Source organism: Phocoena phocoena, chromosome 1 (assembly GCF_963924675.1).
Source record: "Phocoena phocoena chromosome 1, mPhoPho1.1, whole genome shotgun sequence".
NCBI lineage: Eukaryota > Metazoa > Chordata > Mammalia > Artiodactyla > Phocoenidae > Phocoena > Phocoena phocoena.
In genome coordinates this window covers 170,794,477-170,809,641 of record NC_089219.1, presented here as the reverse complement: position 1 = coordinate 170,809,641, position 15,165 = coordinate 170,794,477, and the positions used below count along the sequence as shown (strand labels likewise).

At 35.5% G+C, this 15,165-nt stretch overlaps 1 protein-coding gene across 1 annotated transcript in view; it reads left to right on the top strand.

Annotated features, from left to right (window-relative positions):
- The window catches only part of SPATA17 (spermatogenesis associated 17), a 187,221-nt gene that overhangs the window by 130,414 nt on the left and 41,642 nt on the right, over positions 1-15,165 (top strand). The window contains exon 9 of the mRNA XM_065871860.1: positions 9,243-9,378. Coding sequence (XP_065727932.1) covers positions 9,243-9,378 — 136 coding nt within the window. The remainder of the gene's footprint in view (positions 1-9,242; positions 9,379-15,165) is intronic.

The following is a 15,165-nucleotide window of genomic DNA, read 5'->3' as shown; positions in this document are numbered from 1 at the left end:
AGATGTTAATGAGTTTCTGTCAAATAAACTTGGGAAAAATTATATTTGAAACGTTTAAACTTTTTTTTTTTGGCATTTACAGGGCTTCTCCGTCTTAAATATACTTTTATTTAGTGTGACCTTCAAAAAGGGGACATATAACGTATAGCATTTTGCAAGCTCATTTATTCAACAAATATTACAGCCTAATATGTGCCAGGCACTGTATTAGGTACTAAGGACAAAGCAATGAACAACATTGCAAAGGTTTCCTGGCATCATAGAGCTAATGGCATGATTGGCCATGGAATCCCCTTATCCACAGACCATGGTTTGGAATATGCTGCTCTACATTTGATTTTTCTTAGCAATTTTTTTTTTTTAGTTTCAGCTTATTTCATTCTGCTTAAGAATAATTTGTGCAAGTGTTTCCCACAGCCTTATTTTTCTCCTTAATTTTGTTCTTTATGTCAATTACACAAGTCCTTAACATACCTGAGCTTAAAACATTTAAAGTTGTAAATGGACTGCTAAAAGAAGAGCCTGAATGATTGCTACTTAGCTGGGGCATTTAAATTCAGTATCTTTCAGCAGAAATTTTTTTTTGATGAGTTTTCCACAATCAACTAGAGGAAAGTAAGGTCAACTCTGATATGTATCGGAAAGTTGTTGCACAGCTGTAATGAAATTACTGAATCAGCGTGCCTGGAGATTGTTAATAATAATAATAACATATCCAGGGAATACTAGTCCTCTTAAGCTAAAAAAAATGTAAGGAGGGCAAAATATGTCTTTCCATTTAAATTTAGAAGCTTGTAATATAAGCTCACTGTCTAGCTGAACAGATAGTCTTGCCATTTGCATTCTTAATATTTAAATATTATGTTGCCATAGGTATTCTTTATATTTAAATACTATATTTATATCACCACCCTAGGGGAGAGGTTTGTGTTATTGATACTGCTGCTTGAAAAGTTTATGAGTTTTAAACTTCTGCTGTGAACTCTACTCTAAGTATGAAATACTTTATGTATTGAATAGTTATAGCAATGTTTATATGAAAATCTCAATGAAACCTGTTTTCATCCATAAATGAAGTCTAATTCCTATTTCAACTTGTTGTCATTTTATGAACATCTCTTCAACCAAAATTCTACTCAAATAAAACATCTTGATAGATGAGTAGACTATGTTTTGAAATCCCTCTATTGGTATTAATGAGCTGTATATTAGATTTATCTGGAAATTTGGATTGTTAATACACATAGCAAAAACACCTTTTATTTCTCATATTGAAAATAAAAAGAGACTTTTTATTTGCTAAGTTTATTCTAAAACATATTATTCTGTATTAAAAAGGAAAAAAAATTCAACATTTTATTGCCTGTTTTAATGAATTGGACAGTTGACCTGATTTTTTTTAGAAGGGCTAAAATTATTTAATATTTATTTTTTCCAGTTTTATTGAGATATAATTGACATATTGCACTGTCCAGCACAATGGTTTCACTTATATATGTCATGAACTGTGTATATATTTATTATTAATTCATTATATTAAGTCAGTATTCATTATGAATTATACTACAAGTTTAAAATATATCTCATCCTATTTCAAATATAATTAACACAAATAATTTGTATATTGCCAGTTGTGTGGTTTTTCAAAATGTTTTGTCTTAAAAGAAATGCTACAACTGGTTAATGAGAACTAAGTCATCTGACAATGAGACTAGAAATGAACTGGTTTTAATTCAGCCCTCAAAACATTAAATTTACTATTTTCTATATTATAATAATGATTAAAATATTAGAATCTAATAAAATATGTACTTTTTGAGCAGGTATACTTTTATGATAACATGAAAATTTTTTGTTTGTTGATTAGTAGATTAAATCAACTTCCTTTGTTCATATTTTCTCTTCTGATTGTTTCATCAACTCTTTTCAAACTTCTATACCTAGGTGTCCTTGCTTGTCGAATTAAGTTTTGTAGAGCAGAGGGAATTGCCTCTGGAATTAAGAGAATTGCTTTCCCTTAATTAGCCCATAGTGGATTTTTTTTCCCCTCCTATTCTCCTTTTTTATACCCCATTTAAATAACTGCTCTATTTTGAGCATTACAAAGCTCTTAATCCTTGCTGCTCCTTTTGCAAGTATTTTATTTTATTTTTTAATAAATTTATTTATTTTTATTTTTGGCTGCATTGGGTGTTCGTTGCTGCGGGGCTTTTTCTAGTTGAGGCGAGCAGGGGCTACTCTTTGTTGCGGTGCGCGGGCTTCTCATTGTGGTGGCTTCTTTTGTTGCGGAGCACGGGCTCTAGGCACATGGGCTTCAGTAGTTGTGGCTCGCGGACTTAGTTGCTCCACGGCACGTGGGATCTTCCCGGACCAGGGCTCGAACCCGTGTCCTCCGAATTGGCGGGCGGATTCTTAACCACTGTGCCACCAGCGAAGCCCGCAAGTATTTTAGGTAGACCTTTTCAGCAGAGATCCTGGAGTGAATCCCAGTACCGACTCCTGTATCCCGTTTAGGCGTGTCTGCCCTCCCAGTGTTGTTAACGATTGGAACGAGACAGGTTGCTCATAGCCCAAGATCTTTATTAACGCAGCTTGTGATTTCTTCAGCATGTTCTACAGTTCTGCTGTAAGAACAACAAAAAATAATTGGCATGTTTTGCATTCTGTGTAGCATATACAATAAAACAGATAATTGATTTTTCGGAGAGATTCTTTGGTCATTTATTACCTCAGTAGTTAAGAAACAATAGCATCTTCTGGGACTTCCCTGGTGGCTCAGTGGTTGGGAGTCCGCCTGCCAATACAGGGGACACAGGTTCGAGCCCTGGTCCGGGAATATCCCACATGCTGTGGAGCAACTAAGCCCGTACGCCACAACTACTGAGCCCGTGCTCCGCAACAAGAGAAAGCCCACGCGCAGCAACGAAGACCCAACGCAGCCAAAAATAAATAAATAAATAAATAATAAATAAAAAAAAGAAAGAAAGAAACAAGAGCATCTTCGAGTCACTCTTAAGGTAGAAGTAAACTACAATTTGAACATATGAAATTCAATTACTCAAATATGAAGATGGTAAAATTCATATGACTTTATTTGTTCTGCTATCATCTCATTACACTTTATTGTCCATGAAGTGTAGAAGGTTTCCAAACTTGAAGACGAAATCATTTTATACGCAGTCTGAGATGATGGACAAGTATTTATTTTTGTTTCTTTTTTCCCCAAACGGAATGAGTGAATGTGTTGAAGAATCCTGTATTTATTTTCGAGTTCATGAGTAAGAAAAGAAACCTCTTCCAATAAAAAGATGGAAAATGTCAGACATGTTTGGTATCAAAGGATCACAAGGCATCCAATTTAGCAACAGAGTTTTAGAGAGAGGAATGTGGTAATGGGCTCTCCTTCCTCCATCCCCGGTGTTTATTAGCCTTCGTCATGTCTATGATCAAGTCCACCCTCAGGGAGGGGGCCACACAGAGCCCCAGTGATGTTACAGTTTGGCAATCGGATAAAGTGACTGAGGATAATATTCCACAGAGACGTTAAGAAAGCTAAGACTGCTGAAGCTTCTTTACCTGTTCTGATAGGAGTCAGTATAAGCACCCTATGAAGAGCATTCTTCCCATTTTCCAGGCCAATGAGCTCCATACTTCTAACACCCCACATGTGGGTTCCAAGCTTTTACCTCTCAGCCTGTACTCATACCGGTCCCCTACTTTTACGTCTTCCTTCTCAATTTTCATTTCGGCCTAATGAAGTCTGACCCATTTGTTAAAACTCAGGTTAGATATTGTCCCCAGTGCTTTCTGTTCCCATACTCTTTTGTTTTTTCTTTATCAGAAAGCTTTGCTTCCCCACCCTGCTACACCCCCTGCTTTATATTGGCGTAGTTATTTGTCTTTTTCCCTCATTAGGTTTTAAGGGTCTTAGGGTGAGGCTTCTGCTTATTCATCTTTTTTATACCCACAGTGTCTAAACACAATGTTACTGAGCATAGTTATTTAAGACATATGTGGTGGATTGAATTAACTATGAATTAAGTCCCCTAGTGATTATTATATACCTACTATTTGCTTATCTGATACAGGCCCAGAGCTGAGTATACATTTCCTTATCATAAGGAGCTGCCTCTCGGGGAAGCTGACATCTCCCTTGGGTTCCCCTGCTCTCTTCTTCTCCCCCATCCACTCCCTCTTCAGCTCAAGGAGGGAGCATGCTACTCCTCGGGGGGACCCATCCTGTGCAGGGCCACATTCCATGAGGTCTACCTCGCTCCAGAGCTTCTCTTGACCTCTCCTCAGACTAGTAATCAGGTGCTGGCCTGGAGTTGCTCTCAGTGGGGAGAATCCTTAGCCGTCCCACCTTTTCCTTTTGTGGCCAGTGGTTAAAGAGGAAGGCTCTTCTCCCCGGAGGAACATCTGTCTCATCTCTTATCATACCTTTGATTTTTGCCGGCTGTTAAGACTCAGGGCAAAACGGAGAGCAGTCCCCACATTTGAAAGGGGTGGATTACACACTCTGTTTTAAATTTGGGGACAAACTCACTCCAGTTTGCTCTTTTTCCTGCCTCTAGCCTAGGCAAAAAGACTTATTTGCATGCTTTGCATAACTCATTGGAGAATTTATTGTGATCTGGAGTAAAATTCCTAACTTGTAATAAGGTACCCTTTAACCTGTTTTGTGCTTAATACATATATTTCACTAGAAGCCCTTTAACAGAGAGAGGGCTGTTGTAGGACATGTTTGAAACCTGAACAGGTATTTGAGACTTGTTCCATAGCTATGTATCTCGATATCTATGAATCGTTATCTCCATGTCCAGTTTGTAATGATTTACCTAAGTCAGAATTCATTGTGGCTTGGATAACTACCCTATTGGGCAATCAATATATAATATATATGGAGAAGAATATTTAGCAATTTATGAAGATCGGTAATATATTTCTATACGTGGTTTCCATGGGCAATCTCATCTTCACTATAAAGCTGTTCACGATCTCCTTTGCTTCCTTCATAAAGAACTCGATTTTCTAGTTATGTTGAACCCCTTTCCATTTCTTCAGCATCCCTTTTTATGCTCTAACTCACCTCCATATCTTTGTGTATGTTGTTTCGTCTGTCTAAAATAGTCTTCACCAGCTTCTTAACTTGACTAACTCTACATGTCTAGTACGCAGCTCTGACATACATGGTCTGGGAAGACAGCTTTTCCATGCCCCGCCCCCCAACTCCCTGCCAATAACCACCCCCACATGCATATATATATGTGCATGTTACAAGCACATATGTGTATATAAATAAACCTTCCTCTGTGTCCTAATTGCCTCTTGTGCATGTATTTATCACAAAACCAACACATTCTACTGTGTTGTCTCATTCTCCACCCCCTGTTATAAGGTGAATTCCTTTTAGGTATACTGTGTCTTCCAGCATTAAATCCCAGTGTTTTTCAAAGTGTTTAGTATATAAAAGCATTTCATTGAATGTTTGTTTAATGAATAGATATTAAAAGAGTAGAGAAATAAGTGTGGGTTGGAGTAGGACGATTAGGAAGCTGGGTGTTAAGCCAGATTTTGAAAGATAAGTAGTACTTGGATCAGTATTTCAGGAAGAGGAAGATGGACAAAGGCAGAGCTGGGATAGAAAGACAGGAATGAAGGAAACAGAGAAAGAATGAAGGAAGGGAAGGAGGGAGGGAGGGAGGAAGGAGAATGGCATCAAAAGACGTCAGGTAAGGAGTGGTAGGAGATTGAAGAGACCCAGTGCATTCTAAGAAGCCTGGCTGCTGGGCTGAAGAATATAGGTTTAAATCAATAGGTAATAGGGTTCCATAATTGGAGATTTGAAGTATCTGGCAGTGAAATAAATAGGTTGGAGGAAAACCTAGAATTATGAGTGACAATAGTAGGACTATAAACAAAAAGGAGGGGGGGATGAAAGTTAATAAAGAAAACAAAAATAAGTGTAATTTGTTAGTCTTATTTGGAAAATAATATTAAGTATATTAATACTCAAAGAATAAAGACTTTATATTTGCAGTGGACTTATTTTCCCTGAAGCTAATTGGTTAATTTTAATTTTTGCTTCCTGAGACCCCTACCAATTCTTCTCTAACTCTGCAGACATTCAAGTAATGACTTGTTTGTATATATCACTGTATCTCCACATTGAATTTAAGAATTTCTGCCAGATCTGTATCTCTGATGAGATTTTAAAAATTAACAGGCAAACCCATATCATCTTCTCTAATGTGATGTTCAGTTAATTGAAAAGTACGCACTGCAAGCATAAAGCACATCTGAATATGTATGGTAAAGATACCATTTTAAAACTAAAATTGACCATTATCTAAACTTTTGATTGTAAACTCAATTGATTTCTAGGGTTTTCATAGCTGTTTATACTTTTATAGAGCAAATTCTATTTGAGAATTAAATAATTTCTTCTGAATTTGAAGACAAATTTTAAAATATTATTTATAAAACATCTAAATATGTTTCAATGTATATACATATATACACATACATGTGTGCACTTAAGAATATGCATTACATGTTACCTTAATGAAACATTATGGCTCAATGAAATTAATATTAATTCATGTGCAGGGAAATACCTAGTCTTTCGGCCTTGTCTTCTCAGCCATCCAGTCCCTTGAGAAAGCAAATTTTGTTCAGACACAAAAGAAAAATGTACTATTAAAATGCAATTCAGAAGTGGTAAAAAGTTTAAGTACAGCAGCCAGCTTACAGCACCTCCTCTGTATACTCAGGGACATTGGGGCCACATTAATTTTTTGTATGTGTGATGTCCATCCCATGTGCAAATTAGCACTGGAAGGACCATAATCTGTCTTAAATGAGAGCTCTTTTCTCAAGAGCATATACAATACATGCCTGTGTAATTTTGTATAATTCAAAGCTCTGTATTCTGTTTATTTTTTATCTTAAATAGGCTTAGAGAATATTTTCTTAGGAAAAATATTTAAAAGGAGTTCCTTAATAAACATTAAAAAGAAATTGTAAAGAGGTGTGAAAATTGATGAAGTAACACCACATTTCCTAAACTTTTCATTTTTTAAACAAATTTATGAATGTAATGGCAAAATTTTTTTCAATTGAACTGAGATTTTTGAAAAGGCCCCTTCTTTGTCTTAATTAAATGAGATAATATATGTGAAAATATTGGCATATGCTCAATAAATTTGTTGAACCTCAACTTTATTGTTTCAAAGTCTGAATTTCAAAATATTTTTCTTGGCGGAATATTTAATTTAGCTGTATATATTTATTTCCCAGAGCTTGCTGTTTCCCTCTAAATGTTTCTTGTATTTAAAACAGGATCTAGCTCTAATTTCATTGACACCATGTCTCCGTTGATTATATTAATTAGAATTTTCTGACGTTTGCTCCTGTTTCCTATATTATATGTTTCCTCTAGGTTATCTTTTATGTTTAGATATATGTCTTTCTTTCATGTTGGTAGTTTCCCCAATTGGTAATCTATTCTTAAATTCATATTAAAAAGGAGACTCTAAAAATTGGTTTAAAAAGTTTGTGTGTGAGAGTGACTTGTTGACTGATAGACTTTGTTGCACTGTGATATAACCTTTTAGTTAAGAGATCTCCAAATGTTGATATTTGAAGTTGTTTCTCTGGGCGCTCTCAGTATCTTTTGAGATGATATAATTACTCTTCTGAAATCTGTTAGTCCAGCTCCCAGGTTCCTTCGAGATGAGCAAGGGAAGATTTCAATAAGTAGTCTTTGAATTAAAATTCATATATTCCATTTGGTGCCTCACTCTGGCCTTCCGTGGTTCCTGCTTTCCCTGAGACCTCTCCGGTATAAAGTTTTCTGAGAATACACTATTTTTTTGTATACATGGACTGAGAGAGGAACCTGGGTATTTCATTATTCATGGCATAGGTTTTTCACCTGTCTTCAGCCTTATTCTTCACTGTCACCCACTGCAGTAACTTCTAGACTCTTCCAGGATTCTGCAGGACTAATGGCTTCATTTCTCTTTGGCCTCTCCCTCTTCTGGAACTTAGATTTCAGTTTTTAAATTTTCTCTCTGCTTTCCACCTGCCAAAATGTTAGCATTTTCATCGTCTATTTCTTCTCTTTTGTCCTCTTTCTTGTGAGTTTACAAAGTTTTTTATTCCTTTACTTTTATTTCAGAAAGCTTTGGTGAGGGATTAAACAATTCATCAGGTTACACTAAAGACACATCACAATCTTAGTTGTTCTGTGAGAGTTTAAAATTTTCATTTTTTATGTTGATCAAAATAACATTAAAAGTGATGATGATGATGGTGGTGATGATGATGGTGATGATGATGGTGGTGGTGGTGATGATGGTGATGGTGATGATGATGATGGTGGTGGTGATGATGGTGATGATGATGGTGATGGTAATGGTGGTGGTGGTGATGATGGTGGTGATGATGACGATGATGGTGGTGGTGGTGGTGGTGATGATGATGGTGATGGTGGTGATGATGATAATGGTGGTGGTGATGATGATGGTGGTGATGGTAATGGTGGTGGTGGTAGTGATGATGATGATTATGAGAGCTACAACAATAAGCTCCTTCTACTTTAGCACCCCCATTATTTATTGAACACTTACTGTTTTCAGCCTCCATGTAAAGTTTTGTATATATTAAGCTGTTCATTCTTTCCAATTTCCCTATAATTAAAATCTTTTACAGGTCAAGCAACTTGCATGAGGGAACACAGGTAGCAAGGCAAAGCTAAGATGTGACTAGAGGTCCAACTAACTCAAAAGGGTCATTATCTATAACCTGTACCAAACCGTCTTTATTTTTTGGGTAAATTAAGATTTGAAGAAGCCCATTTCAATAAGAGTTGCCAGTGCTGGCCATCCTTTTCATCTGGGGACTACCATCTTAAAGTTAAGGGCATTTTTACTTACGTGATTGTTTGAATTATTTGGCATAATTAATTAATAAATTTATTATTTAACATTTTCTATATTTAGAAAATATTTGAGGCTTACAAAAATTCTGTGAAGTTTTAGTACCTCCACTTGCAGAATAAGAAATGAAGATTCATAGAAGTTAGTAATAGAGGTAGTCAGTGGCAGAGATTGAAGTGAAAACCTGGTATTCTGATTCCAAGCCATGTATTATTTTCACTGTAATTTACTACTTCTTATTTTTTTTAATCAAATATCTCTAGAAATAAAACTAAGACTATTACTTAAATGTTCTTTCAGGTTTTTGCCATTTTCTTCCTACCATAAAAATAAAAAGTACATCCCGACAATGCATTTATCAAGCAAGTATGGTCCTGATGCTTATGGAAGTCAACATTTCCGAGATGAAAATCCTAAGAAATGGATCTGTGACAAGGTGAGTTGATGCAACATTAAAAAGAAAGTAGTGTTTCTTTTAAAAGGCTAAAAATATACACTGATTATAGCAAATATAAATATTCTCATTACGACTAACACCTTCATGGTTACAAAATTATTTATAGCTATTTTATGTGAAGATAGTGCTGCTTACTATGTCAATAAGAGATTTAAGTTTTTCGTGGGTTTTGTTTTTTCTTTTTTGATGTTGTGTTCTTGTGTTTTATGGTTCAGCTACCCTGTGATCAAATGGCATGGATCATTAGCTTTGGCAAAGTCAATTAGGGTCAGAGTCTGAATCTGTGCAATAGAGTTAAGCTAACTCTCAGGCATGGAGATCAGTGCTTTCCTGCTTTCTCTCAATCTCTGTGTGTATGTAGATAGGTAGGTAGGAAGGAAGGGAGGGAGGGAGGGAGGAAAGAAAGGAGGAAGGAAGGGAGGGAGGGAGGGAGATATATGTGATATCCTATCTATATATATGGTATAGAAAAGAAAAAAGCAAATAAATATTTATTTTCTGATTCCAGAATTATAGTTGCTAGCACTTAAATAAAAATTTCTAGATTGCGAAAACACTCACATGTCTTACACTATAGGAGGTAAAGAGGAAAGTTCTTACTATGTGTTTAACCTATTGTCTAGCAGTTAGAAACTCAAACTTATTCATGCTAAAATTATACAGATAAAATGAAGTAGGCAGTGATTTTCTGGAAGGGGGTTAGGGCTCTTGAGTTCCATATACTACCAGGCCTATTTCTATTAATAGTCTGTCAATGAGGATTTATTCATTTACACACAGTCTCCAACCAAAAGGATTTAAGGCACCTTATCAAATGGCAAATACAGCACAGGTCATATTCTAGAAATTTAATTAAGGGGAAACAATCTTAGATAAGAAGACTGGCTATGCACACAAAATAAAGGGGGACTGTGAGTATGGTGGGAAGTGACTTAGGAATTGAGCCTGTGGGTGGCAAAGATGGAGAGAACACAAGTTGCAGAGGCATCCTCACTATTCAAGAGGAAAAGATACATTAGACCCTTAAGGGAAACAAGATCTTTCTCTACCAAATTCTAAGAAAATTTCTTTTTTTAAGGACATTTAAAATATAGGAATGTCAAAGGGAACTCATGCTGGGGAGTAACTTGGATTCTTTGGAAAGTGCCTTTTTCTTTTACAGCTACTAAGTCTTTTATTATTTTTTTTAAATGGTCTTCTAAAACACTAAATAGTAATTCCATGGCATAAGAAATACAAGGAGTAGTTCAATCTGGTCCACTGATTGAAAAACCTAAAAGTTGATAACAATATTATTTCATAAAAATCCATGGTAAGACTATTCTAGGCATTTGTTTTTACCTAATATGCAACCATTCAATATATAGGTTTAATATGATTTTTAAACTATTTAATTTTGTATTTTGAATGTACATAATGTGATCTACCTCTCATTTTTCTATTTGACGTAAAGTTTTGTGGGTTTTTTTTTTGCTGTTATGCCCTCACCATCCTATTTAATTCAAGGAAATTCTCATTTCTTTAAAATTTAAATGACTTACCTACCTTAGGACATCAAGCTACTTCAGAGTAAGAAAAATCCTTGTGCCAATGTTTCTTTCCTAAAATAATACGGTACTTTTTGGTTTTATGCAACAGGTTCATTCATATATTTTGACATATTCTAAGACTATGCATTTATCTAACTGAAGTAAGCAACTTGCAGAAATTCTCGGATATTCACTAAAAAAAAAATGTTTATTTTGTTCTTTTGGAGGAATCCTTGTGTGCCTCTGTATACGTTTAGAAAGTACACATACTTGAAAAGTTAATGACAAATAATTGTTCTTGCAGACCCTGAAAACTAAGAGAAAAAGTGTAGGGATTCTTTATGTCTTAATAAATCATTAATCTACTTGCACAAAACCACATAGAAAAATACTAAATACAAATTTAAATTTCTCCCTCCCCTCCTCATATCCTTCTTCCCCCTTCTTCCGATCTCTTAAAATAACCATATTAGATGAACAGATTATTCCTGTGTTGCCAGTAGATTCTACAAAATATAAGGGTAGTCATTCTGTTGTTTACATGAAAATATTTTATGTTTTGATTTGCTGAAAGCGATTTGGTTGAGACTTGTGCCCAATAAATAACTAAAAGCAGGCTTATTTTTCTTTATTTTATATAAAACTTTGTTTCTTGACCTTGGAGTTGTGAGACCATCACTTACTCATATTAGTAGATGAAGAATAGTTTTAGTGAGTTGCTGAGTTCAAAATGTTGGAGAAGGAAAAGACTGGTGTAGTTTTATGCTTCTATTGGAAGATGGACTATTTACAAATATTTAAATGCAAATAAGATTTAGTTCAATGCAGTAGATTCACTTCAGCCAAGAAACAGCTCAATTAAATACATTTGGTTCCTGATCTCCACCCTTTCCATCATGTTTTAAGAGTGTCTGCCTGAAGAATTTTCTTTCTCTTCTGTCATCTTTAAGCATGGAGGTTATAATTTCCAGATGATTTGCTACACAAATGGGATAAAGGGTATCAGTTGAGAGAAAAATCATGTTTTCTTTCTCTAACCATATTCACATTACATCAATTAGTAATCAAATAGTACTTAATATTTTGTATTATTTTTAATTTTATCAATATGAAGAACTCTATACAAAGACATCACAAAGTCAGCAGATTGCAAGCAAATATTACTTTTTCCCAAAATTATGAAAATCAATAATGAAAAATAATATATATATATCATTTTTTTAAACATCTTTATTGGAGTATAATTGCTTTACAATGGTGTGTTAGTTTCTGCTGTATAACAAAGTAAATCAGCTATACGTATACATATATCCCCATAACTCCTCCCTCTTGTGTCTCCCTCCCACCCTCCCTATCCCACCCCTCTAGGTGGTCACAAAGCAGTGAGCTGATCTCCCTGTGCTAGGCAGCTGCTTCCCACTAGCTATCTATTTTACATTTGGTAGTGTATATATATCCATGCCACTCTCTCACTTCGTCCCAGCTTACCCTTCTCCCTCCCCATGTCCTCAAGTCCATTCTCTACATCTGCATCTTTATTCCTGTCCTGCCCCTAGGTTCTTCAGAACCTTTTTTTTTTTTTTTTTTTAGATTCCATATGTATGTGTTAGCATATGGTATTTATTTTTCTTTTTCTGGCTTACTTCACTCTGTATGACAGTCTCTAGGTCCATCCACCTCACTACAGATAACTCAATTTCGTTTCTTCTTAAGGCTGCGTAATATTCCATTGTATATGTGTGCCACATCTTCTTAATACATTCATCTGTCGATGGACACTTAGGTTGCTTCCATGTACTGGCTGTTGTAAATAGAGCTGCACTGAACACTGTGGTACATGACTCTTTTTGAATTATGGTTTTCTCAGGGAATATGCCCAGTAGTGGGATTGCTAGGTTGTATGGTAGTTTTTAGTTTTTTAAGGAACCTCCATACTGTTCTCCATAGTAGCTGTATCAATTTACATTCCCACCAACAGTGCAATAGGGTTCCCTTTTCTCCGCACACTCCCCAGCATTTATTGTTTGTAGATTTTTTGATGATGGCCATACTGACTGGTGTGAGGTGATACCTCACTGTAGTTTTGATATGCATTTCTCTAATGATTAGTGATGTTGAGCATCCTTTAATATGTTTGTTGGCAATCTGTATATCTTCTTTGGGGAAATGTCTATTTAGGTCTTCTGCCATTTTTGTATTGGGTTGTTTGTTTTTTTGATATTGAGCTGCATGAGCTGCTTGTATATTTTGGAGATTAATCCTTTGTCAGTTGCTTCATTTGCAAATATTTTCTCCCATTCTGAGGGTTGTCTTTTTGTCTTGTTTATGGATTCCTTTGCTGTGCAAAAGCTTTTAAGTTTCATTAGGTCCCATTTGTTCTTTTTTGTTTTTATTTCCATTTCTCTAGGAGGTGGATCAAAAAGGATCTTGCTGTGATGTATGTCATAGAGTATTCCGCCTATGTTTTCCTCTAAGAGTTTTATAGTGTCTGGCCTTACATTTAGGTCTCTAATACATTTTGAGTTTATTTTTGTGTATGTTGTTAGGGAGTGTTCTAATTTCATTCTTTTACATGTAGCTGTCTGGTTTTCTCAGCACCACTTATTGAAGAGACTGTCTTTTCTCTTTTCTCCATTGTATATCCTTGGCTCCTTTGTCATAGATGAGTTGACCATAGATAGGTGTGTGGGTTTATCTCTGGGGTTTCTATCCTGTTCCATTGATCTATATTTCTGTTTTTGTGCCAGTACCATACTGTCTTGATTACTGTAGCTTTGTAGTATAGGCTGAAGTCCGGGAGCCTGATTCCTCCAGCTCCATTTTTCTTTCTCCAGATTGCTTTGGCTGTTTGGGGTCTTTTATGTTTTCATACAAATTGTGAAATTTTTTGTTCTAGTTCTGTGAAAAATACCATTGGTAGTTTGATAGGGATTGCATTGAATCTGTGGATTGCTTTGGGTAGTATAGTCATTTTCACAATGTTGATTCTTCCAATCCAAGAACATGTGTTTGTATCGTCTTTAATTTCTTTCCTCAGTGTCTTATAGTTTTCTGCATACAGGTCTTTTGTCTCCTTAGGTAGGTTTATTCCTAGGTATTTTATTCTTTTTGTTGCAATGGTAAATGGGAGTGTTTCCTTTATTTCTCTTTCAGATTTTTCATCCTTAGTGTATAGAAATGCAAGAGATTTCTGTGCATTAATTTTGTATCCTACTACTTTACCAAATTCATTGATTAGCTTTAGTAGTTTTCTGGTGGCATCTTTAGGATTCTCTATGTACAATATCATGTTATCTGCAGACAGTGACAGCTTTACTTCTTCTTTTCCAATTTGGATTCCTTTTATTTCTTTTTCTTCTGTGATTGCTGTGCCTAAAACTTCCAAAACTGTGTTGAATAATAGTGGTGAGAGTGGACAGCCTTGTCTTGTTTCTGATCTTAGAGGAAATGGTTTCATTTTTTCACCATTGAGAATGATATTGGCTGTGGGTTTGTCATATATGGCCTTTATTATGTTAAGTTACCTCTATGCCTAGTTTCTGAAGGGTTTTTTTTTATCATAAACGGTGTTGCATTTTGTCAAAAGCTTTTTCTGCATATATTGGGATGATCATATGATTTTTCTCCTTCAGTTTGTTAATATGGCTTATCACATTGATTGATTTGCATATATTGAAGAATCCTTGCATTCCTGGGATAAACCCCACTTGATCATGGCGTATGATCCTTTTAGTGTGCTGTTGGATTCTGTTTGATAGTCTTTTGGTGAGGATTTTTGCGTCTATGTTTATCAGTGATATTGGTCTGTAGTTTTATTTATTTGTGACATCTTTGTCTGGTTTTGGTATCAGGGTGATGGTGGCCTTGTAGAATGAGTTTGGGAGTGTTCCTCCCTCTGCTATATTCTGGAAGAGTTTGAGAAGGATAGGTGTTAGCTCTTCTCTAAATGTTTGAGAGAATTCGCCTGTGAAACCATCTGGTCCTGGGCTTTTGTTTGTTAGAAGATTTTTAATCATAGTCTCAATTTCAGCGCTTGTGATTGGTCTGTTTATATTTTCTATTTCTTCCTGGTTCATTCTCGGAAGGTTGTGCTTTTCTAAGAATTTATCCATTTCTTCCAGGTTGTCCATTTTATTGGCATATAGTTGCTTGTAGTAATCTCTCATGATCCTTTGAATTTTTGCAGTGTCAGTTGTTACTTCTCCTTTTGTAATTTGAATTCTATTGATTTGAGTCT